Below are 23,168 nucleotides of genomic sequence, written 5' to 3' on the forward strand. Positions count from 1 at the left end.
ATTGAAAAAGTGAACCACCAGAAGCTCTTCTTCATTGTATAGAAACAGCAAAGGTGTTTAATACTGTCACAGATGTTGACCGTTATTTGTGGTAATTATTGCACTAAATATGGTGCTGTGATGTAGCCTGTATTTCCACCTGTTAAAACATACACTGAATAATTGCTAATAACTCCCACAGAGCTGAATTAACATTTCATTATGAGCAATAAGTTGGTTGCATGCTGGATCTTAAAGACCTAGTTTCTCTTTTTTTTTTAACATTTCTGAGAATAATATATTGAAGAAAACTTCTTTTGAGTGTTGAGAAAATTACATCTGAAATGGGTTTCTCGCTGTGAGGAGGTTCTGTGCTGTTTTGTACGCCGTGGCAGCACCATAGGGAGCCCTTTTTAAGGCGTTATTGTGGTTCTCGGCACTCCAGTGGACTCGGTGTCTGCCCTCCCATCATTTGCGCGCAGAGTTTAAAGAGCCCAATCACAAAAAAAAAAAAAGATTCTGCAAAAAAAAAAAAAAAACACCCAATTATTTTCGACGTCACGTTGTTTATCTCAGATTTCCATTCCACTTTCTACTCATATGAAAAGCAGTGATGTAAACAAGTCTGAAGTATGTGCAATCATACAAAGACAGCACTTTATGAGACAGAGAATCCCCGCAGCTCTACTGAGTCCACTTCCAGACTCTACAGTGATGACTTTTTCCTGATTTAAACATTGGCTGCCAAATTGCAATGTCAGTGACCCTTCCATATAGCTTATTTATCAATCTGTGTTCTTCTCTGTCAAAAGGTACAAAGTGCGAGCTTGACATTGATGAGTGCGCTTCATCTCCCTGCAAGAACGGAGCCACTTGCATTGACCAGCCCGGTAATTACTTCTGCCAATGTGTGGCTCCATTTAAAGGTAATGAGCGCTGAGGGAACAGGGGGGGACAAAAAAGCAAAGTTAATTAACTTCACATGCTATTATTTTCACCTGTCTGAACTCGCTTCACATGTCTCAACCAAATGAGTACGTCTTCATTTGGTATCTGTGCTTAAATAAAGAAATCTGGAGTAATTAGAGGGATGTTAGCTTTGGTCAGTGATTCAGCCACACGAGTGATAACTTAAGTCAGAGGGGTGGAGGTTTTTTGTTCCCTTTATCTTTGCCGTTCAATGGGGGAAAAAAGCAGGGTTATATGAGGTAATGGACAAATCTAACATCAGTGGAAAACATTAGTGCTTGAATGAATTTACATAAGGAGAATAAGAGCAGATTTAATGAGTCGTCACTGTCTCCTCAAAAAAGGAATCCAGGTTTCATTATATGTAATTCGGCCTCTTACAGCATTGGTCCAAATATAGGAGGGAGTTTTTATTATATCTTGAAATATATCTGAAAAAGTAGGCTCATCTAGATTTAAATTTGTTGTCAATAAAGGCTTTTTGTACATGTACAGATTTAAGTAAATGAAGTAAAGTATCATGTCATTGAGTAATATGTATAATCTGCTCAATGTATGTAGATTTAAAACGTTCTGAAGTTACTGATTGGTGACGTGTTTCTGGTTTTTGGGCATTACAATCCAGCGCTCCAGGCCTCCAATGACTCATGTTACAAGTTGCACATATTTTGCGATCTCTCTTAACGAAGAGATGTCAAGGAAAGTTAAAATACTTTGTTGTGCTCAAAACAATGAAATTCTGTTAGGCAGCAATCCACTCGACAGCAGCGTAAAAGTATGTACTGTATATTAGTGTTGTAGTAATCGAAATCAGTCTTGGTCTCGAGACCACTTTTTGAAGGTCTCTGTCTCGTCTCGGAATCGGATATTTCTACCCGGCCTTGTCTCAGTCTCTGGGTGGACTCCAGATTTTAAATCAAGACCGGTCAAGACCTCCACTGATTTGCTATTTGTCCCCGTCATTACCGTGATGAGAAGGGAAACGCCTCTTTCTTAAAAAAGGAATAACTTAAATTCATTAATAAACTTAATTTTCATCCCCTGGTTATGTCTGTAACCTTCCTGGTGTTAAGGTCTAAGTTAGTGACACCCCCGCTGCACTCAAGATGATGATTTTTCTGTGATATCTTTGGTCTTGGTCTCAGTCTCGCCCTTCCTTGTCTTGGTCTTGACTCGGTCTAGATCTCTAAATGTCTTGGTCTTGGTCTTGTCTCTGTCTCGGAGCACTCTGGTCTCAGGTATGTCTTGGTCTCGGTTAGCATGGTCTTGACTTCAACACTAGTGTAAATAAGCCCATGCTCTCTCAGACTAAGTTTTGGTCCGCCTAGTAACATGCAAAGAGCTGAGGCTAGAGCTAAGGCTCAGTATGCTTCCTGCTAAACAGCTACAGTATAACACAACCACCTGTCAGTCCGATCCCCTTATGATGGAGATCTCTTATCCTTCATAAAATCAGAGAGGATAGGTTATAAAAAAAGAATCACTCCCAGTACACTTTGTGCCGATCAATAAATGAGATATTTAGACCGAGTTCCTTTTTCTGAACCAGGCTGTAAACAAGTTTATTTCTGCTGTCAAAATGGACTCTTATTGGCTGTGTAGAAGACTTCTGGGGCTTTTGGAGTCACTCAAGTCCATGTTTTACAGTCATAACGTCTTCCACCTGCAGAAACATATAATCAAACAGGAACATCTCTAAGGATTTTTTTTATGATGGAGATTTTATTGCCTGCAATTTGCTGATTATTATTTCCAACAAAATACTCGCTGAAGGGTGAGGACCTGTCAGGAGATAACGTTGAAGCAGTGACATTTCACCAGAGCGCAGAGGAGCCCCGTCATTAATAAATGTGAGGAAAAAACAATCACCGAGCCAGACGGGTTCCTCGTCACGCAGTCATCTTAACAAACCGAGCAGAAGTCAAAGAAGGACCTTGGTCACAACCCAAGGACCACTCACTGACAGATCTGATGAGCTCCACGGCTGTGAGATCTCCCTGGAAGGACAACAGTCTGGGGCTGCACTTCACAAATCACGGCTTTACAGCAGATTGGCCAAAAGGACGAAATGACTCCAGAAGAAAAGCACATGGAATTTACAAAAAAAAAAAAGGCACTTCAAAGACCCACTGAAAGCATAAGGAGAATTATCAGGGCTGTGTGAAGATGTAATTTAAAAAACCATAGAAAAGAGGCACAGTTGATTACCCGTGTGACACCTTCACTACTTAAAGGCACAGCAGAGGCCATTAGACGATGTGTCGGCTCTTCAAATGCATGCACTGTACCAAACATGCAGCTGCTCTGCTGTTTCAAAGTAACTCTGAATCACCTTGAAATAATCACCAAGTTTTGAGCCAATCCCCAATCTACTCAGTCAATGCTACACCTCAGAAAAGCAGACGCCTTGGTTTGAATTAGATTGGTGTTATACCCAATCAGCACTTCATTCGTCTTCCTCGTTAAAGATCACGCATGTGAGACAAAGAGTCTTGAAAGCGAGCAGAAATACTTTGTCCTCTCTGGCTCGATAGAGCAGCCTGCTTCCTTCCTTCTTACTCTTAGTGAGCGTATAAACATGGCAATGATAGCAACAGAGGAGTTGATTTACGGCTTTTACGGAGTCTCAGAATTATTTACCATTTTAAAGTTTCCTCCAAATCTCTCTGTGATTTCCTGACCTACCTAAAACTGGATTTTTTTTTTTTTTGGATTGCTGAATTACTCGCATACATATACTGTATGTTTTCTGTAATTAGATAAGAGTTTGCAGACTCAAGTTGAGCAATTCTTGTATTCCAACTACAAATTGTTTTCATTGGATTTTGTTGTGCTTTCAATTTTTTGCAGCAAATTCTTGAATTCAAGAATGTTTGCAAGCACAAACACACACACACCTTATCTGTGGAGAAGGTCCGGAGCCGTTAAGCAGCGCAGTGATGAGTTGTTGTTGTGTTTTTTTTTTCACCTTGTTGAGCTTCCATTGCTGGCTCAGTTACAGATTTTCTAAACTGTCAGACTTGAATCACATCTTTAAAAACTTGACTGCACAATAAACTAGAAAAAGTCCTATGAGGACTGAATTAAGCTTCTGCACACACCTGGAGGAGGGGCTGGTGTATCAAATCCCCACAAAAAATAACTTTAATGGCCTTTTTTTGCACTTGAATATCATAAGTGAAATATGCTTTGTGCAACGGACCTTGAGAAAGAGCAAATGAAGCTCAATTCAGGGAGCTATGAGTGTCAGCAATCCATTCTTAGTGAATTCCCCCCGTCTGTTTTGACTCTTAGGTTTCGACTTCATTGTCATTGCCTGGCCTGATTATGGTTTTGCTTTTTGCTTTGCATGCTCTCGATAATTTATTCCTGTTTGTATTTAATAACTTTTCTTGTTTGTGCCTGAGAAGAGTGATCTTTCTTAAGCAGATGTGTGCCTCATGCATGACCTGAATATAACGATGCCGGGGGGGGGCTTTAATTGGTCTGCACAGCTCCAGCAGTTTGCTAAAACAGTGTGACATTCGGTGACAGAAATCTTAATAGTGCAAACGGTAACTTTCAATGAGCATTTCAGTAATTAAAAATGGAGTGCTGCACAGCCACAGGTGGGCTTTTGTTGGTTGAATTGAATCAGCATGGAACAAGACTGCCAATCAGAAGCGTGGACAGGAGACCATTCATTTAGTAATTGTTTTGTCACAAGCGCAAAACGTGTTATACTTTATGAACTGTAATCACGTCTGCCATTTATTTTGTAATGTTTGGGAGAAGAAAAACGCACAAAGCATCCAAAGTGTTTGACTGTAAATCTTCAAGGATGTTCTGTGATTGCAAATATTTGTGTTCTTTGTGTTCATCACTTTAATAAATAATATTCAAATTGAAAAAAAGGAAGCTACTGAAAGAGAAAGGAAACACGATCTGCAAGAAATAATCACTAAAAACAAGACATCATCGGCAACTTGAACACCTTTAAACCTTCATATTTTGAGTGAATAATCTTTCCCCACCCTGTTATCTACCACAAGGACAAGTTCAAGGAAACACAAGATGGGTTTAATCTTTACCTTTTGCCAGGTTTGCACTTTCATTGCATTTCTACACAGATTGTTGTCTGCTGAATGCTTCTCCAACGTGTGCTTCTCTGCCCTCTCTCCAGGTCATAATTGTGAGTTCCTACCCTGCGAGGCCAGTAATCCGTGCGAGAACGGTGCAGTGTGTGTGGAGGAGATGGATCAGGACCATTTCCCCCTGGGTTTCCGCTGTCACTGTCGCCGGGGCTTCACTGGCCCCCGCTGTGAAATCAACGTGGATGAGTGCAGCTCCAGCCCCTGTTTTCACGGCTTCTGCTATGATGGTAAAAAAAAAAAAAGAAAGGAAAAAAGAATCAGCCTGTCTTGGCAACATGCTTAATAACAGGCTCTCGAGACGGAAGCAAAACTCCATACAAATGCACACGCATACACACGAGCAGTGACCGTGTCAGGTCTCGTTTCGCTCTCTTACAGTCTGACAGGCTGTTTTCATTTGGGTCACCATTGAAGTTAATACGAGTGTTATGATGAGAGTGGAGTTATTCCATGTGATGCGTGGATCTAGGACTGTACCTGCAGGAGAAGGCTTGATTAGGTCCTTAACGTTACAGAAATGAGAGCTCAATCCGGCCTCAATGTTGTGTTGTTGTTGGACTAATGCATGATTAATTAATCCCTATTCATAGGAATATTTATCAGCGGTGCAAATTATTTATATTATTATTTTTTCACTTGCAGTCAGAGATGATAAAAACTCCCCTTTGGTTTGATTTGGCGCCCACAAAAGGTGTCTGAGTGCAATTGTTGTATTTTTCGACAAGCAGATGAGTGGTGTTGGAACCAAAGACTGACCGACAAGGTGCAGCAATTATACTGGATTTTATGTGATTCTGCCAGCTTCTACAGCCAGCTGCCAAATTTGCATAGTGCTATGAGTAGGCGACCTGGGTGATCTGCGGACATGGGAGGGATGATATGGTGATATGGTAAATGGACTTGAGCTTGTATAGAGCTTCGCTAATCTTCTGACTACTCAAAGCAGGTCACACCTACACATTCACACACTGATGGCAGAGGCTGCTGTGTAAAGAGACCATCAGAAGTAACTCATCCCATTCATCCAAATTCATACGCTGCCTACGAAGCAGAAGGAGCAACTTGGGGTTAAGTGTCTTGCCCAGCGACACATTTGACATGTGGCTGCAGAAACTGGGGATCAAACCCCGACCTTTCGGATTGAGAGACGACCGACTTTACCAACCGAGCGACAGCCACCCCTGTGATCTTCTCCTTGTAAAAGGTTGCTGCACTGTTAGATTGACTTTGAAACTACTATTTTCAGGTGGAAAAGTTGCATAGTGTTCCTTTAATGATGCAATCTCAAAGAATGTATTTGCTCTCTTTAGTAGTGCCCCCTGTGGCGTTAAGCTGGAATTGCAGAGGGATTTTTCAACTTCAATCTAGATGAAATCTAAACAATGCTGTCACTCGCAGGTTGGGTTGTTTATCTTAATGTTACTCTGTTTTTCACTTTCTTTAGAGTTAAGATCTAGCCCTGACTTCCTGCTCCCTGTGTATCACATCTCTTTTGCATTAGTGGTTAAAAACACGCCGTCTAACAGTTACAGAATATAAAGCCTCATTTGGTCAGTGATTGAAATTTGCGATTTATTTTACATTTATTGTGAAGGCTCAAAACGAAACACTGCACATATATAAGCCAAATAAATAGTTTCAAATCTTCAATCTCAAACATTTAAGCTTAAGCAGCACATGTGGTGAGAGCAGTGATTTGAATATATCCACAGAGACACAATGACGGTGTCAGTGTTTGTCTTAGCTGCGCATCAAACCTTTTTTTTAATTTTCTTTGGATCCTTTGTCGTCATCAGTCTTTTTTCTTCTTTGTCCACGCAGCTATAGTAACTAGTTCACTCACAGGGTAGTAAGGACGGGAGAGAAAATGTTAAATTGCCTCCACCTATTCTCAACTGCTGCTGGGAGATGGATGCCACTTTAAATTTCCCTGGGAATATCGAGCTGACACCCTGTTTGTTATACCAAAGAACACTGCGGATGCAAGGGAATTCTTAAGTGGGCCTTTGGCTTCATTCACCAATGGGCTCATTTGCCAAAGGAAAGTAACATAAAAAAGCACATATTTGACTTTAAATCTTGATGACTACTGTCAAGTAAAACAGGCAAAATATCTGAGCTGCTCGCTTACCCTGCAGCCTGCATGTCATCTCAGCTATTCCTGCCAGTGCTGTTCCACTGGATTATGCGGTAGAAAAAACAAAACAGCGATGCCAGTGGATCACTATCTAAGAGTATCCTATCCCTCACTGTGCTACACTAGACCTCGTCCAGCTGCATCGACTAAATCTCCAGTGCAGCCAGTTCACCTTAGGTTAGTGAGGCAGGCCTCTAGGAGCTATTGGCCGGCACTCGGCAGCAGCCAGGCAGCCACCAGGGAGAGCAGTGCGGAGCCACAGTGGCAGCAATGAGTAATGCTGCTGCCACCCAGGACCTAAAGCATTTAATGAGAGTAATAGCAGCTACACGCACCAAGACAGAGTGACAGCATAGATTACGTGGTAAATCTTTGGGATAATGAAGAATCCTGGGACCCTGGCTGGGGAAGTAATAAATTCACTCCTGTAAGAACTGCAATTACCTCTGTCACTGGCTGCCTGTACACCAGTGTTGTGTCGGGGAAACAGAATGATGCATCCCGCTTCAACATCATTAATAATTAACAAGCGGAAGGAATAGATTATTAGACGTGGGAGATTCTACCTTCTGATGGAAGAAATTGGCACATTTGTAACAACTGAATAAAGAATGGTGATGAAATGGGGGCTCTCTGCCTCTGCTGCACTGCTTTTCCCGCCTTGTTCAATGTGTTGAGAGTGTGTTGAGAGCGTGAAAACAAATGACCGAGCTTTCAGACTTGTCACTGAGAAAGAGTGGGATAAGTACAGATGCAGGAGGAGGGAAAAAGAGCATTGACTGGCCATTTCAGGACAGGTTCATTTAAAGATTGCTAAAGATTGAGTGTCAGACCCCATCAAGACTGATGCAAAAGGGAGGTAACCTGTCACGTAGATTCAGCAAGCGGCACAGGGCGTGTGTTTTAATGCTCATGTCCATTAAAAAATTAAATCACAGTGGACCGCTCTGTTTTATGCTCGTAACCATTACTTACCTGTGTAGATGTGTAGTACATTAGCTGGACCTGTTGAGAGCAAAGTGAATGAATTTATGATGCAAGGCGCTGTAACCGTCCTACTGATTTTGTTTCAGTTGTCGACGGCTTTTACTGCCTTTGCAATCCGGGATACGCTGGGCCGAGATGTGAGCAAGACATTGACGACTGCGTGCACAGTTTGTGCAGCTCCAACTCCGTGTGTAAGGACCTCCATCTGGTACGTACATGCATGTTTTTATTTGGCAGTTTAGTGGGCTCATTTTATGGGCTAGTGTCCTGTGAATCACTGCAGTATGCAAAGTGTTAAAACAGAAGCCTCTATTGTAAATTATTAAAAGATCTGAGTCACATAAGCTCTGCATTTAGTTTGCTGTCATGCAGTTAATCAAACAACTGTACATTAAGTGTATATGAAAAAGGGCTAGAATGCTCCACGTTCACCTGGTGGACAATCATCAGATTGGCATGTTGCAAACCTGATTATTGACTTTGATCGGCTGAAGATGATTTTGGAACTGATGCCGACTTTTCTGTAACTCCTGTGTGCCAAGCGGTTAGTCATTAACAACTTACAGCCAAGACTTCCTTGCAGTACAGTTCAAGACACAATATGTCGATTCCCCCACCAGGGGGCTCTCAATCAATACTACAATGGCAGAAGATGACTTTGAGGCTGGCGGGGAATCATGGGAGTTCTCAGTACGGCAGCTTTCAGTAGCAATTCCTGCTTCCTTATGTAGCAGTCTTTGACGTAAAGTCTGGTGTTTCCACGGTAACGATAAACATTCTATGGGTCATGGCGGCTCATCATGGCAACCGCCTCGACAAGACACGTCCTGTTACAACTATAAATTGAAGGCTTTCTCTGGCTTTGATAACTGTTGGAAATATTTAAAAAATAATAACATGGGTTTCGTGACTTTTAAATTAATTTAGATTTTTTTAATGCAAACATTGTTATACAATTCTACATCAATCAATCAATACATTTTTATTTGTATAGCATCAACTCATAACAAGTGTTATCTCGAGACACTTTACAAAAAGCAGGTAAAATACCTTACTCATTGTTATGTTACAAAAAGCAGGTAAAAAGACCTTACTCATTGTTATGTTACAAAAAGCAGGTAAAATACCTTACTTATTGTTATGTTACAAAGATCTGGCCTATCCATCATGAGCACTTTAGCAAAGCAGCAAAAGTTTCAGTGGTAAGAAAAAACTGCCTTATTAAAAAGCTCTCATAAATCTTGATAACCCAGATGTTTGCAAACAGGATTTGTGATTATTACATCATTTCCATTAACTCCTCATTGTACTGCTTTAACTTTAACCCATAAGTTGAATTATGCATGGAATTGTGTCTTGATGCTCTGCAAAAAGAAGAAAACAAAGTTTTTTTTTCATGATGAAACAGTCTTCACAGGCCTAGACTGCACCAGGCTTGGAAGGGGATAGGGGGAAAGATGGGATAAAATGCAGGAAAAGGGATAGGGAGCAAGGGGGTGCAGGAAGGCAAGCCGTCCATCAACAATCCGGTGGGGGGGGGGGTTGTTCTGGCAAGCCGTCCATCAACAATCATATTGTACGTCCAACACTGCAGAAGGTCATGGCGTGAATAATCATTAGAAAGCTCCATTATTATTTGCCAAAGGTTGATCAAACCACAGAGGTTGGATATCAACAATCTTTATTCCAGCTCCAGGGTTCAGTTACTTTGCTGTTATTGCTTGTTGAAATGATGAATGCAAAAATTAAATTGTGAAATTTAGGCTGTAAATTTGTGCATCAACCATCAAGTGTGTGGTTTATTCTTCTAAGTAGATTTTTTACATTTTTTTTTCAAGTGTGCCGCTGGTCCTTCTGTGCTGAAGTCTGTCTCAACAGATGCACACACTCGGGCTGAAAGCAGCATTTTAAGACTTTACTTTTGCAAAGCACACAGCTCTACTTCTGTAGTTATTTGAGTGGTTTTTTTTTTTAAGCCAATCACATTGATCTGGTGCAGCTGCAAAAAGGCCTTGGGAGCTGAGTGCTGCTTACAAACTGTGCAAAGAGTACCAGGGGCCTTTTTCCAACAGCTGCTTATTTGCTAACAGATTGCAGCGGTGAACCAGATGTGTCACATATAAAGTCACACATAAAGTCTTTGGGTTTTGTTTAGTTTTTTTTTCTTTTCTTCATTTGACAAAGACAAATATCCTCCGGTGTGTAGTCCCAACTTAATGCCGGGGTTTAAAATAAGCCTGGGCTTTTGAAAACGAGTGCGTAATGTATGTGAGAAAGATGAGATCTATTTAACAAAATCAGCATGTCTACTCGGCTGTGAGCCTGCAGAGTCTCAGAGGAGCCAAGAAAGAAGCAATATTTGCTCAAACAAGTATTTTTGCGCCTGTTTGAGGTTATCGTTGAGGAAAAAAAAAAACTTTTTCATGGATGAATCTTAAATATGATGAATGTTTGAACCTTAAACTTTAGCTTTTCCAAATAACCTTTGGATGTTCCTAATATGGGATCAACTTAATAGTAGTAACTTAATGTAGAAGTAACGCGTCTCCATAGAAACGGCTCATTAATGGCCGACACTTTATTCCAAAAATCACAGTTTCCATAATTATTATACTTGGGTTTTTGAATTTTCCTTTTGATAAATTGCACAGTCATCTTGGTTGGTAATACGGCAATCAGAAAGTACTTTTAGGAGTCATAGGTCAAAGGAAGAACGTGCAACTTTTTGATGCAGTAGATGTCGCCCTTGAGCACCAGCATGAAACCAAAACAAACTGCTGTTTGGTGAGATCTCCGCCACACTGAATCCTCCGCTCTCCTACAGCGGCACAACTCTAACCGCTCTCCCCTCACTTTTGCACAAATGAGTTTGGAACGCAACATAATTAAGCACTAAGCGAAAGTGGCGGACAAAAGTTTCCTTGTCCCAAGCTGCATTGTGGTGTTAGCATGCTAATGTTAGCGCTCTTTAGTTAGCTCGTAGCTGCATGTAATTTGACACAGAATGACCGTGATCTAAAAGCGCTTACTTGACGTCCAAATAAGCAGTGAGTATGTTATTCTTCTTTTCTCTAGTTTAAACAACAATGGGAGGAGCCGGCCGGCCGTCCTGTCCATGTAAACACGATGTAAACATGGCTCAGACATCATCACACACAGCGGGACTCGCGCGTCACACTCATTGTTGACAGTCATGACTCAGAGAGATAATTACAGAGGATGTTATGGATTTCTGCTGTATTTGTGTAAAAGTGTTGCACATTCTTCCTTTGTGTTTATAGGCACTACCTTAAAGGCTTTATATGAGATTTTTTGATCCAGCAGATGTCGCCCTTGAGCACCAGCATGAAACCAAAACAACTCGCGGTGCATTGTGGGTTAGCATGCTAATGCTAGCGATTTTTATTATGCTCATATCTTCACACTGCATGTAAATTTACCTGAAATGAGCGTGATCTAGAAACACAGTTAAGCAGTGAGTACAGTATGTTATTCATCTTTTCTCTAGTCCCTCAATTAAACAACTTTTATACACGAGGGGAGGAGTCAGCCGTTGGGCGGGCGATGTAAAAGAAGAAGAAGAATTTATACTTTATTGATCCCGCGAGGGGAAATTCGTTTTTACACTCTGTCTAGTAAACATGCTACACAAACATGAACTGAAATACACACACATGCACAAACAGGATCCTGTGGACATGCACTAATAAAGAGGTCTCAGAGTGAGGGGGCTGCCCACGGCGGGCGCTCCTGAGCTTGTGGGGGGGGTTAGGTGCCTTGCTCAAGGGCACTTCGGCAGTGCTCAGGAAGTGGCCTGGCACCTCTCCAGCTACCAGACCAATTTCCGGACTTGGTCCGTGCCGGGACTTGAACCGGCGACCTTCCGATTCCCAACCCGATTCCCAACCCAAGTCCCTACAGACTGAGCTACTGCTGCCCACAAACAAACTGAAGATAGGACTCTGAAAACATCACAGACAGTGGGACTCGGGTGTTACACCCATTGTAGACAGTCATTACTCACAGAGTTATTTTCAGAGGATATACTTGATTTCTATTACATTTAAGTGTGAATAGTGCGCATATAAAGCCTTTAAGCAAACTAGCTTGTTTTAATACAGTTATGAGGACAAACGGTTTCAGTCAGTTTCTTATTTAATTTGGCCTTTTGAAAAAGAAGTGCTCAATTTCCCCCTTTATGCTTTCGATCTGCTGTGAAAGATAAGATGATTGGATTTCAAAATTACCTGTCCATGGAATTTATGCTGAACATTTTCTGTGTCATTTTCTGGGATGAACTAAATACCCCACATCGAAAGACAAAAAGGACACAGCACAGTGAAGTAAACGGATGTGATACGGGGGGATAAAATGAAATATCCCCCCTGATTTTTCCAGTCATACTGTTTTTTGTTTCGCACATTTTTTTTATTCCTCATGTGATTATTCAAACAGGGACACTTTTTGGTAGCACTTTCACATAGTCTTGTTTACAGTGCAGCTTTTCCTCTCTGAACACCGTGTCCCATAGAGCTCCAGCTTATTTTGGAGAATTGCGGTCCCTGAAGGTGACTTAGCAGCAAAAATGAGATTATGTTCCATAGCCAGAGGTAAGGAATTGGAGGCTCCTGGAGGTATCTAATTTATCACGAGATGACGGCATCCCCCCCCTCCACCCCTGCCACCATAGGGCCCACAGTGTACAAATTATATCAGACAGAAGTTTAACGGCACCCCTCCAGTGTATGAAATACAGATTAGCATGCATTCAACCAGCAGCACCCAGGACCTTTGGACAGGATGTTGGCAACGAGGAAACCTAAAAAAAAAAAACCTTTACCATATGACTGACTTCATCCTCTATGCAAAGAGGAGTTTAAATTAAATCTGTACCTTGGAAAGTAATAGACAACAGACTATTCATCTCCCATGCCATGATTAATTATCCTAATGCAGATTGCAGTGATGACATAAAGGACAAGTGAAGCATGTGATGCTCTACACGGAGGATAGAAAATAGATTAGCAAGGGGAGTGGGCTTATGTTCGTTTTCTTCAGGTGCATTGATTAAACATACATGTTTGCCTTTTTATGAAAATGAATTTCCACGCAAAATAAGCATCGGTGTGTGTACTTTATATTCCATAAAGACTTTGCAGATTAGGTCTCAAATGAGATGTAAAAAAAAAAGAAAAGGCGTCAGAGGGTGGGCGGTTAAGAAATGTGCAAAGCAGTAAAGTGAAGATTCAAGACACAAGCGTGACTCCTTTTACACAGAGGAGATGGGTTTTTTTTTATGGCTGGGAGGTTTTATTCTTCAATGATTTAAGTACAAAATGTAGATTATTTTAACCAAGAGGAGCAAGAATATTAAGAATAGCAATGGCTGTTCACTAGAATATAACATGTTTAAATAATTAGCAGCTCAGACTGTGCCATAGGAGCTTCTTGAACAGGTTTCAGTTGTATGTCATGCTTTGTGGCCATTTTTAATGAAGGCTCTTGCTACCTAAATAACTGAACTGAAACAAGTGTATTTAAATAACAAAGATTCCCCCCTGACTGAAACTTTAACAGGTTAATTAACAGCTGTCATCGGTATCTGCAGACATTTTTTATTCCTCTTTAAAGTGGCAGTTATAAATACAACTCTTTTTTAAATTATTAATGGTTTATTTTGGGGTTTTTTTGTGCTTTTTTGTGAGAAAAAAATAGAAAACTTTTGAACTCTAATGTGACATGAAGGAAAATGATACACATGCAGACACATCACAGCCAATCAGATCACACAGAAATCAGAGCTTGAACCCAGGAGGGAGGTGTGCTCTTTGGTGTGCACAACAATGGAGGAAGTGGACGAGGAAGAGGAGGAGAAGAAGCATGAGGACAAAGAACAAGAGGAGGAGGGAGGAAGAAGAGGAACAGGAAGAAGAGAATGAGGAGGAAGAGGCAGAGGAGATGGTGGAAGAGGAGAAGTAGAGAGAAGGAAGAAAGTGAGAAAGAGAAAGGAGGAGGATAAGGAGAACACAAAGATAGGGATCATTTTCATTTGTGAATCATTTATATCACATTTATTTCATGCTGTAAGATTTAAATCGTCTGGTTTAATTTGTATACAGGGTTATTTTCAGTTCAATCTTTATACTTTAAAAACATGAAATTCCCCCTGACTGTGCCATAGCATCTTAATTAACAACATCCAACGTTGTACAACTTTTTTTTTTAACGTCTTGTATGGTTGTTATATTTCAGTATCTGTTTTAAGATATAAGGTGTTATATTATTTCAAAAATTGATTTGTGCACGGGAGGTTTCTGCAATCATCTTTTAATCAATACTATCGACGATCACACTGGTTGTTTCTGAAATGCCAGGTGTAAATAACTATTAATGCCCCCTGAGTGCTCCATGATGGCTTTATTCACAGCTTTAATCTGCAGTCACAATTCTGTTTAGGTCTATTTTTAATGTCTAGTGTGTTTAAATACTAAAATCTAAAGACCCTTAAACACAGGTGTAGATGTTAGGTGACTATATTTGGACTCAGTCCGTAGGGACCTGGGTTGGGAAACAGAGGTTAAAATCCCGATGCGGACCATAACATGGAAGTTAGTCTGGTAGCTGGAGAGGTGCCAGATCCCGAGTACCGCTGGGGTGCCCTTGAGCAATGCACTGAACCCCCAACAGCTCTGGTGCGCTCCCTGCGTAGCAGTGTGTAGCAGCCCCACTCACCTCTCCACAGCTCCTGTTGGTGTATGTGTGTGATTCAGGCCTATGTGTGTGTCTGAGTGTAAAACCACAATTTCCCTCAGGGATTAATAAAATGTAAAATCCCCCCCCCCCCCCCCCCCAAAACAAAATAAAAAATATATAGATATATATCAAAGACTTTTTGTTGTTTGAAGATTTTATTTGACAATATCATATAAAATATAGGTGATTTTTATCAAGAATACAAAGCTTTACAATGACTGCTTACTAAAACAAAACAGGTATAAATAACTATAAGAGCTAAGAACGGCCCCTTACTGTGCAATAAGAGCTGAATTGTTTTCACCTGTATGCACATTTATTTTCAGCTCAATTTCCATATTTTGTGTTGCTATTATAAAAACTAGACTCGAGAATCTCCCTAAATGTGTCATAACAGCTTGATTTCCTGCTCCCATCCGTAAATACACACACTTTATGTTCTATTAATGCGAGGCCATTTTGAATACTACAATCCAACGACCCAAATTAGAATTGCAAATGAATGGTGTCACTATATTCAAATGCTATTTCAGTATTGTTTCCTTTATTTATTTATTTGTTTTTGCACTGCAGAGTTACGAGTGTGTGTGTCATCCCGGCTGGGAGGGGGAGTTCTGCCAACGAGAAATTGATGAATGTTTATCGCAGCCCTGCAAAAACAACGCCACCTGCACAGACCTTCTCAACGGCTACAAGTAGGTGTGCTCGAGGGCGCCGTCCTCGCGCGCTGCATCAGTCACTTAATAAACGCACGGGGAAAGAAGCCGTTCAGAGATGGCAATATGTCCTTCCTTCCACTGGCAGCCGTGGGATAATGAATTGCAGATGGCAGGTAAAACAAATGAGTCAATCAATGGCTCACAGCATGAAAAGGTTCCAGGGGATCTGTGACTCATTGGAGGAAAAAGCTGGTGTATCTGCTCCAGCTAATGTCCCCCCCCCCTGCCCCCACCCCCTCCAACCCCTCCCCCCTACTCCGCTGGGGAGACGTGAAACTGCTTCAGGTGGAAAAGTTGGAGGATGAAAAGGAATGCAAGGTGGAGTGGATGTGGTGCTCGGGTACTCACTGCCACCAAGTGGAATATTCACCTGCCTTAAGTGCAGATACCTCAGCACACACACACACACACACACACACACACACACACGCACTCAGCTTCTGTCTCTGTTTCCTTATTCCCCTCTCTCTATCTCTGTCTGTGTCTCGCCTGCATACATTTCCATTTAATCCCCTCTCAGTGCTCTAACCTCCTGTGTCCTACATTCAGCTGTCCAGAATTAAACGCTGCTCCGACCACCAGTTCAATTAACCTGTCAAGTCCCCGCACGTTCTCGCACAAAGATCCAGAAGTGCGCGGTGTCAACACATGCACCGTAACACCGTGTGTACTACTTAAAAAACGTGTCCTGTAAACCATTTGAATGTAAAGTTCTTAGTTGGCTTTATTCCTTTTCACACGTCTTCAGGGCTTCTCTATGAAATGTTAACTATACAAACTTTATTTCTGAGCACAAAGTATTAATAATCGATTTTATCGTTATGGCGATATGAGCATTCTGAATTTATCGCAATAAATGTCAGATGAAGCTAAGGCTAACTATTAGCTAGGGGCTAATTAAGTGGAGAAAAAAAAAGTTTTGGGAGAATTATTTTGAATTATTTCAAAATAATTCCCCAAAACTTTTTTTGTATGCTAATTAGCATACAATTAGCATATTAGCGCAAACTGTGAGTTTGAGCTAATATGCACTCTTTGATTTAGCGTATTTATTGCAATTAATATCGTTATCCCAATATTGAACAATGTTATCGCGCATTGCATGTTATTCTCATGTCGTGCAGGGCTAGTTTGAGCGTAAATAATTGCTTTTTCACAGTAAGCCCCTCCTCTAGTGTCTGCTAACACAGATTCAAAAACACTGTGCTAGCCATCACATGGAAACATTAAGAAATAGTATATGCCATGTGGTTCTTATTTACAGAATCTCAGAGTATGTCTGATTGCTCAGTTTTAAGTTTGGTGGTCTGAGAGAGAATGACACCTATAACCTTTAAAAACCTGTAGAGTCATTGGTTAGATATCTAGTGCTTGTATATTTAGCTCTCGTTTTAAATGACGGTGTCTTTTCTCCCTCTCCTGCGTATCCAAGGTGTCTGTGCTCGCCCGGCTGGACAGCTGTGGACTGTGCGGAGGATGTGAATGAGTGTGATTCGGGGCCCTGTCTAAATGGAGCTCGGTGTCAGGAGTCAGACGTACCTGGGGAGTTCTCCTGCACCTGTCCCCCCTTCTTCACGGGCCCCCTGTGCAACCAGCCTTATGACCCCTGTGACCCCCTCCACAATCCCTGCCTGAACAACTCCACCTGCCTGACACGCTCCACTGGAACAGCCTTCTGCAGATGCCCAGCTGGTGAGTGAACACGTCGACACATCCTCAAACTAATGGTGCCCTTTTTTTAAAGCCTATTCTCCCTCATGTTCATCTGAACCGTTTTCACTGAACCTTCACATCCAGTACAGTGTCTGCGCTTTAATTTAAACTAATCAACTTTAGAGATCACATTGTAAACATGCACATCTCCGATCAAAGAGGTGAAGAAATATGTCGCACTGCAGCATGCATAGTTTGTATCTTCTCCTGGAAATGTATCTGATTTCTTAAAAAAGGTTATTTTATCAACAAACATTGAATTTGTTCTACATGAATCATGCACAGCAGCTTCACCCCTGACACCTCTGAAAAAGCAACAGCTTCCCTGCTGGAATGATGCAAATAAGTTTTTTTTAAAGAAGAGATTTATTTTTTTTAACAATGATTGATTTAAATAGGAGGCTTTTGTTGTGTTCTGCTGTCTGCTGAGAAGAAATAAATATATCTGGTTGTTGGTTAAAGAGGTGAGCGTGCAGAAATCTGATCTGATTTCTAAACGCTGCATTCACTTTTTTCGTAGAATTCTAAACAAAGGCAGACAAGGATGTCTTTTTTTTTTGCACTTTTTATTCCCTTTGAAAATGTAACCTTTGGGTTGTGTTGTGTATTTTTTTGAACGATGCTCTAACAAGGAGTTTTGTTTTTCCATTGACCGTGATGTACGCTTGCAGAGACGATATGCAAAGAAGCACAGGAAACTTCTCAGCCTGCTTCATCTCCTCTCTCACAACGGGTTACACAAAAGGATGCTGGACAACAATAAATATGGAAATAAACACTACATGTAATATATATAACGTACCTGGCAGATACAGAATGAGACAAAGAACAACCCATGAAACTACCCAGACCGCTCCAGCTCCTACACAGAGCAAATAAATATATTTTTTATTTCTCCTTTATTTAAGCAGCGAGGAGCCACTGAGGCCAAGGTCTCTTTTCCAGAATAGCACTGCAGAGATACAAATAACAACAGGACAAATAGTCATAAAAACATAATGACAGACATGAGAGGTGTGGGGGGTGTGTGTGTGTGTGGGGGGGGGGGGTTATAGTTTTTGTTCGTCTGCAAAAATGTCAATTCTTACTTTGAACTTAGTCCTTATAGAATCATAAGTGTAGGAAGCATTTGAAGAAACCTAAAGAAATGTGTTCAGGATAAACAAATACATCACTGTAGGCCTTGACAGACTTATCTCTATATTAAGGTTCAAAGGTTACTCATCGGTAGAAGGCATCTCAAGGATATTCAGAGATACTTACAATGCAGATACATGGGCAAACAAAGCACATTTTGCTGGTCCTCTTATGCAGTGTTTGTAGGTGTGTGCCGCAAGGCAAAACAACCCACCCGTCTTGAAGCACAATTCCCTTCTCCACTGTCTAGTCAAATGCTCAGTGGGTGCATAAACAGGAATGTTCGACCAAAATATGGCTAAATATTTACTGTGGGAACCCACACAGAAGAATGAATCAACTGACTTTGTGCAGAACTTGTTCCCTCTCTCTCCTGCACACCACCTCACAAACGTTCATAAATGACTCAGACATACACACATCCCCTTCAGACTTCAAATCACACACAAACACATACTGGTGCATCTAGGATTCCACACATGACAATCTAGCTCATTTTCAATTTACAAGCGCGTCCAGATTAATAGAAAACAACACATTAGTAGTGTGGCAATTAAGTTGACCACTTTCATTGTTGAAGTGACCTTTTGGAAGGTTTATCAATAAGCTCTCCTTTTTTCGAAGAAGTAGTAGTTTTAACATCCACAGCCATCAGAGTGCAGGTTAAGATGCTTCAGGTTTCCACTCTTCCTAATGGCTCTTTCAGCGTGGAGATGAAAAGATCTTGCCAGATATAAATAGAGCAACTGGGTGAGTTTCTGAAGCTTCCTTGGAGAGGAATAGGAAATTAGGCGCTGGCTGCATACATTACACCAAGAGCTCTGCGTGGGCTTGGTCGTTTTTTTTTTGTTTTTTTTCCACTTCACACAAGCATTGTGACTCACTACTCCATTATTATTCACCATAAATCCATCCTACATAGCATACACCACGGAGCTCTTATACAACACATGGCTCCATTCCAGCGCCAACTATTTTACAGACTTGTTATTCACCACTCAGTGTGTAGGTTATTTGTCAGGGAAAATGGTGTAGGCCTTACATTATTCCCACACCTAATTAAATTAGAATTTGTCTGCCTATGTCTGCAAGATTTAGAGCCATAAGCAAATCTCATCCCACACAGTCAAGAGGGACACGCAGTGAATGTTATCAAGGTTAACTTGTCATGAAAATCCTCCACAATTAGCCTCTTTACCCTCAGCCTTTTAGTGTGTGTTTGGGCCACTTTGCATTGTGTGAATGGAGGTACCTAATTAAGGAGAATGAGTTTGATTCATATACGTTAATATGACATGGAATGATAACACCATATTTCATTGAAATGCGCCGGTTTGTTTAATTGGCACTTAATACAGTATGGCAGCAGTCGGGACTTGTGATGTCATTTCTTGGAGCATCTTCAAAGAATTTTACACAATTAGAATCTGTGCTCTGTGAGCCAAAAAGGCAACAAAATCCCATCAACTGTAATTGTTAAGATGATTGAAACTGGGTCAGTTAATGGGTAAATAAAACAAGACAAATATTTTCAGTAGATTATGCTTATTAAAAACACAAAACATAACAATAGTTTTTGTCTAAATGTGGAAAAAAACATGTTGTCCTAATGACTTTCAAAGTGATTTAAGCTCTGAGAATGTTTCAGATTTTCAGTTATAATAATTTTTTCTTAACTCAATATGCAATTGAACGGCACGACTCATATTGTTGGTCATATTTATTGTAATATAATTTCCTGCAGGGCTATCTTTGAATTCTTATTCCTTAGATGTTTGTAACAAAAAGATTATGTAAGTTTGAAAGGTAATGCTATAGCTATCAGGTTTTCATTTTGATGGATTTAAACCGTACTGTGCCAACGGCAATGTCCTGTGAGTAGCTTGTAGGGTTGTCACAAGAGATGCATCTATTTGTGAAAACCAGGGCCCACACAGATATCGATGTTTACAACAATTCAGCTGATTACCAATACCAATATTTTTTTTTCACAACTTCTTTTGGTGTGAGACTCCCACAATGCCAACATTATCCTTCATGTTTGACCACAAAAATAGTTCAAAGTTTGTCCAAAAAGAGACTTCCTCTGCCCAATAAAAACTCTTCTCTGAATAGTTAGGTGTACTAGATGTCAACATCAAAATGATCCGACCCAACAGATAAAAATCAGCTGCTGGTACTGATAGACTCAGATAGGTTAATGCCACAGTAGTTGCCGATGGGCCGATGTCTGTCCACAGGACCGGTGTCAGCCCATACTGATGTTGAACCAATGCATCGGCACATTCTTAGCTGTCACTAAATCAGATTTATTTTTATTAATTTTGATGTGATTCTAGCAAAAATCTAACGATATCAATTCCTGCTTCAGTACCAGGGCAACACAAATCCAAGCCCTAGGCGCTTTTTATTGGTTAATTAATGTTTTTATTATTTCCAAAAATTGCAGGCAAACTCCTGCACACTTTCTGCATCGTACAAATATGTTTGGCAACTTATTTGCAGAGTTTTTCCTGCCCCCCCTATGGAAGCGATTAGTGATCAGAATTCAAATGATAAAGCTAATTTGAAAATTCAAATGCATTAACAGAAATTCTTTTTAACTTTCAGAATATGGGTGTATTATTTGACTCAAAAATAAAATGATGATTAATTTATCTAATTTGAATTTTAGTTTTCATCTTCAAAACTGCACATTCTTTGACTAAATTAAAATGAGGAAGAAAATGACATTTGCTTCATCATTTTCAAAAAATGCCCCGCTAAAACTGTATCATAATTCAAATGAAAAAGCAAATTTAAAAATGAAAATACAGTAACAGAAACACGTTTTAATTTTCAGATTATAGGTGCATTATTTGACCTATATTTAAAATGAATATTCAGTCATCCAGTTTGCATTATACTTTTACTCTCTATGTATGCATTTTGTATGACATCATTCAAATGAAAACTAAAAGGTCTTTGGCTTTTCGTTTTCAAACTTGCCGTGCTAAAAAGTGATCATAATTCAAACCAACTCGAAAATGAATTGGCAAAGTGGACGACGCAGGAAAGTGACGTCAGACTCCAGCTCCCAGGCAGGCGAACGTAATATTTACAGTCTATGAGGCGAGCGGGCAGAACGCGCAGTACGATGGGTGGTCTTATGAGTGTTTTTGTGAAGACGACAGATTACCAAAGGTGAATTTATCATCTTCAACTGCAATTATATCCACTACGCCGATGTTAGGGGAGCATTGTGTTGTAATCACTCCAGTCGACAGAAAAGGTGCTGCCAAAACTTCCATAGAGGAAGAAAAGTGAAAAGAGTAAAAAGTTTTTTGCACATTGCAGATTTTCTCCTAACAGCCAAGAGCGTTTGGGCTGTATAATAGGGACACGTCTCAACTAATATCCAGCTACCACTGAATCATCCCTGCCTAATTTTTGACTGAAAATTTCAAAATACGACGTGGATTTCTTTTAATGTGTGCAATTTAGACACTGCTCTATTTGTTCCTCTTGCAGCAGCTTAAAAATATGACTAAAAATCAGAAGTTTCTTTAAAGCTTCTGTACTTTTGGATCCTATCGATCATAAAATTAGTATCAAAAAGTATCAAAAATGTCCAATGCACCGATGTCAACTATAAAACGCCAACATGATACAGCAGAAGAAGAAAAGTCTGGTGCAAAAGAGTACAGCCTCAAGCTATTTGAGTTATTATATTCGATCGATTTATAAATAATTTTGTATAAAACAGCTGCCTGCAGGAGTTCAGTTTCCAAAGGATTAAAAATAATCCCTTGTGCAAAACAAAACATGCATTTAAATTCCAAACTTGTCATTCGCTTACAGCAGCGGTGCATAATTAGTATCGAGCCCAGCGTGCCGTGGTGCACATTGTAAATGCAGAGTAGTGGAGTCTACACGGTCCGCACTACACTGAAGTGTGTGCTCTTATACATGGGCACAGTTGGAAACCTTTAATGGCTGCAGCATTGTGAAAACACGCCTCAGGGTGGAGCAGACATGGGGGCTCGTGTTAAACAGGTGGTATAATGGAAATGATCAGGTGTCTAGACCTGGAGTTTATTCTGCACTATGAGAGCTGATTGAAGTGCGGATGATGATTATGAGGTTAGAGGAAGATTTCACTTCATTGTCTTTGACAGGATTGCATTGATATGTAAAGTCGGACAGAGGGTCATCAGGATAGCGAACAAATCAGTGCAGTGGTTTATGCATATTCATGATGTTATGTTTACATTACAGCTAAACCAATAAATCAGCGGGACATAAATATCAGCCAGCATGAGCTCATTGCATTAACATATTTTGCTTATTGGTCTATGTGTAAGAGGATAAGTAATATTAAAATGCTGTACAGAAAGCCCAAAGTTAGGTTTCGGATGACTTAGTGTTGTTTTACATAGCTCTAACAGAGAACACTTTTTAGGTTTACCTGTGAACCATTTTGAAACCTTTTAAATAGTCTTAAGGGACAAATACAATACTCCTTTTCAACCAGTTTAAATACGTTTTAGAGGTATGATTCTTGTTATAGACTGGCAGCAGTAGCTCAGTCTGAAGGGATTTGGGTTGGGAAGCGGATGGTTGACAGTTCAAGTCGGACCAAAATATGCACGTTGGAGTGGT

The 23,168-nt window shown here is 40.5% G+C and overlaps 1 protein-coding gene across 1 annotated transcript in view; it reads left to right on the forward strand.

Moving 5' to 3' along the window:
- The window catches only part of eys (eyes shut homolog), a 203,562-nt gene that overhangs the window by 60,362 nt on the left and 120,032 nt on the right, over positions 1-23,168 (forward strand). The window contains exons 21-25 of the mRNA XM_061039619.1: positions 792-905; positions 5,111-5,308; positions 8,292-8,413; positions 15,532-15,653; positions 17,110-17,369. Coding sequence (XP_060895602.1) covers positions 792-905; positions 5,111-5,308; positions 8,292-8,413; positions 15,532-15,653; positions 17,110-17,369 — 816 coding nt within the window. The remainder of the gene's footprint in view (positions 1-791; positions 906-5,110; positions 5,309-8,291; positions 8,414-15,531; positions 15,654-17,109; positions 17,370-23,168) is intronic.

The sequence above is a fragment of the Labrus mixtus genome, chromosome 6, assembly GCF_963584025.1.
Source record: "Labrus mixtus chromosome 6, fLabMix1.1, whole genome shotgun sequence".
Taxonomy (NCBI): domain Eukaryota; kingdom Metazoa; phylum Chordata; class Actinopteri; order Labriformes; family Labridae; genus Labrus; species Labrus mixtus.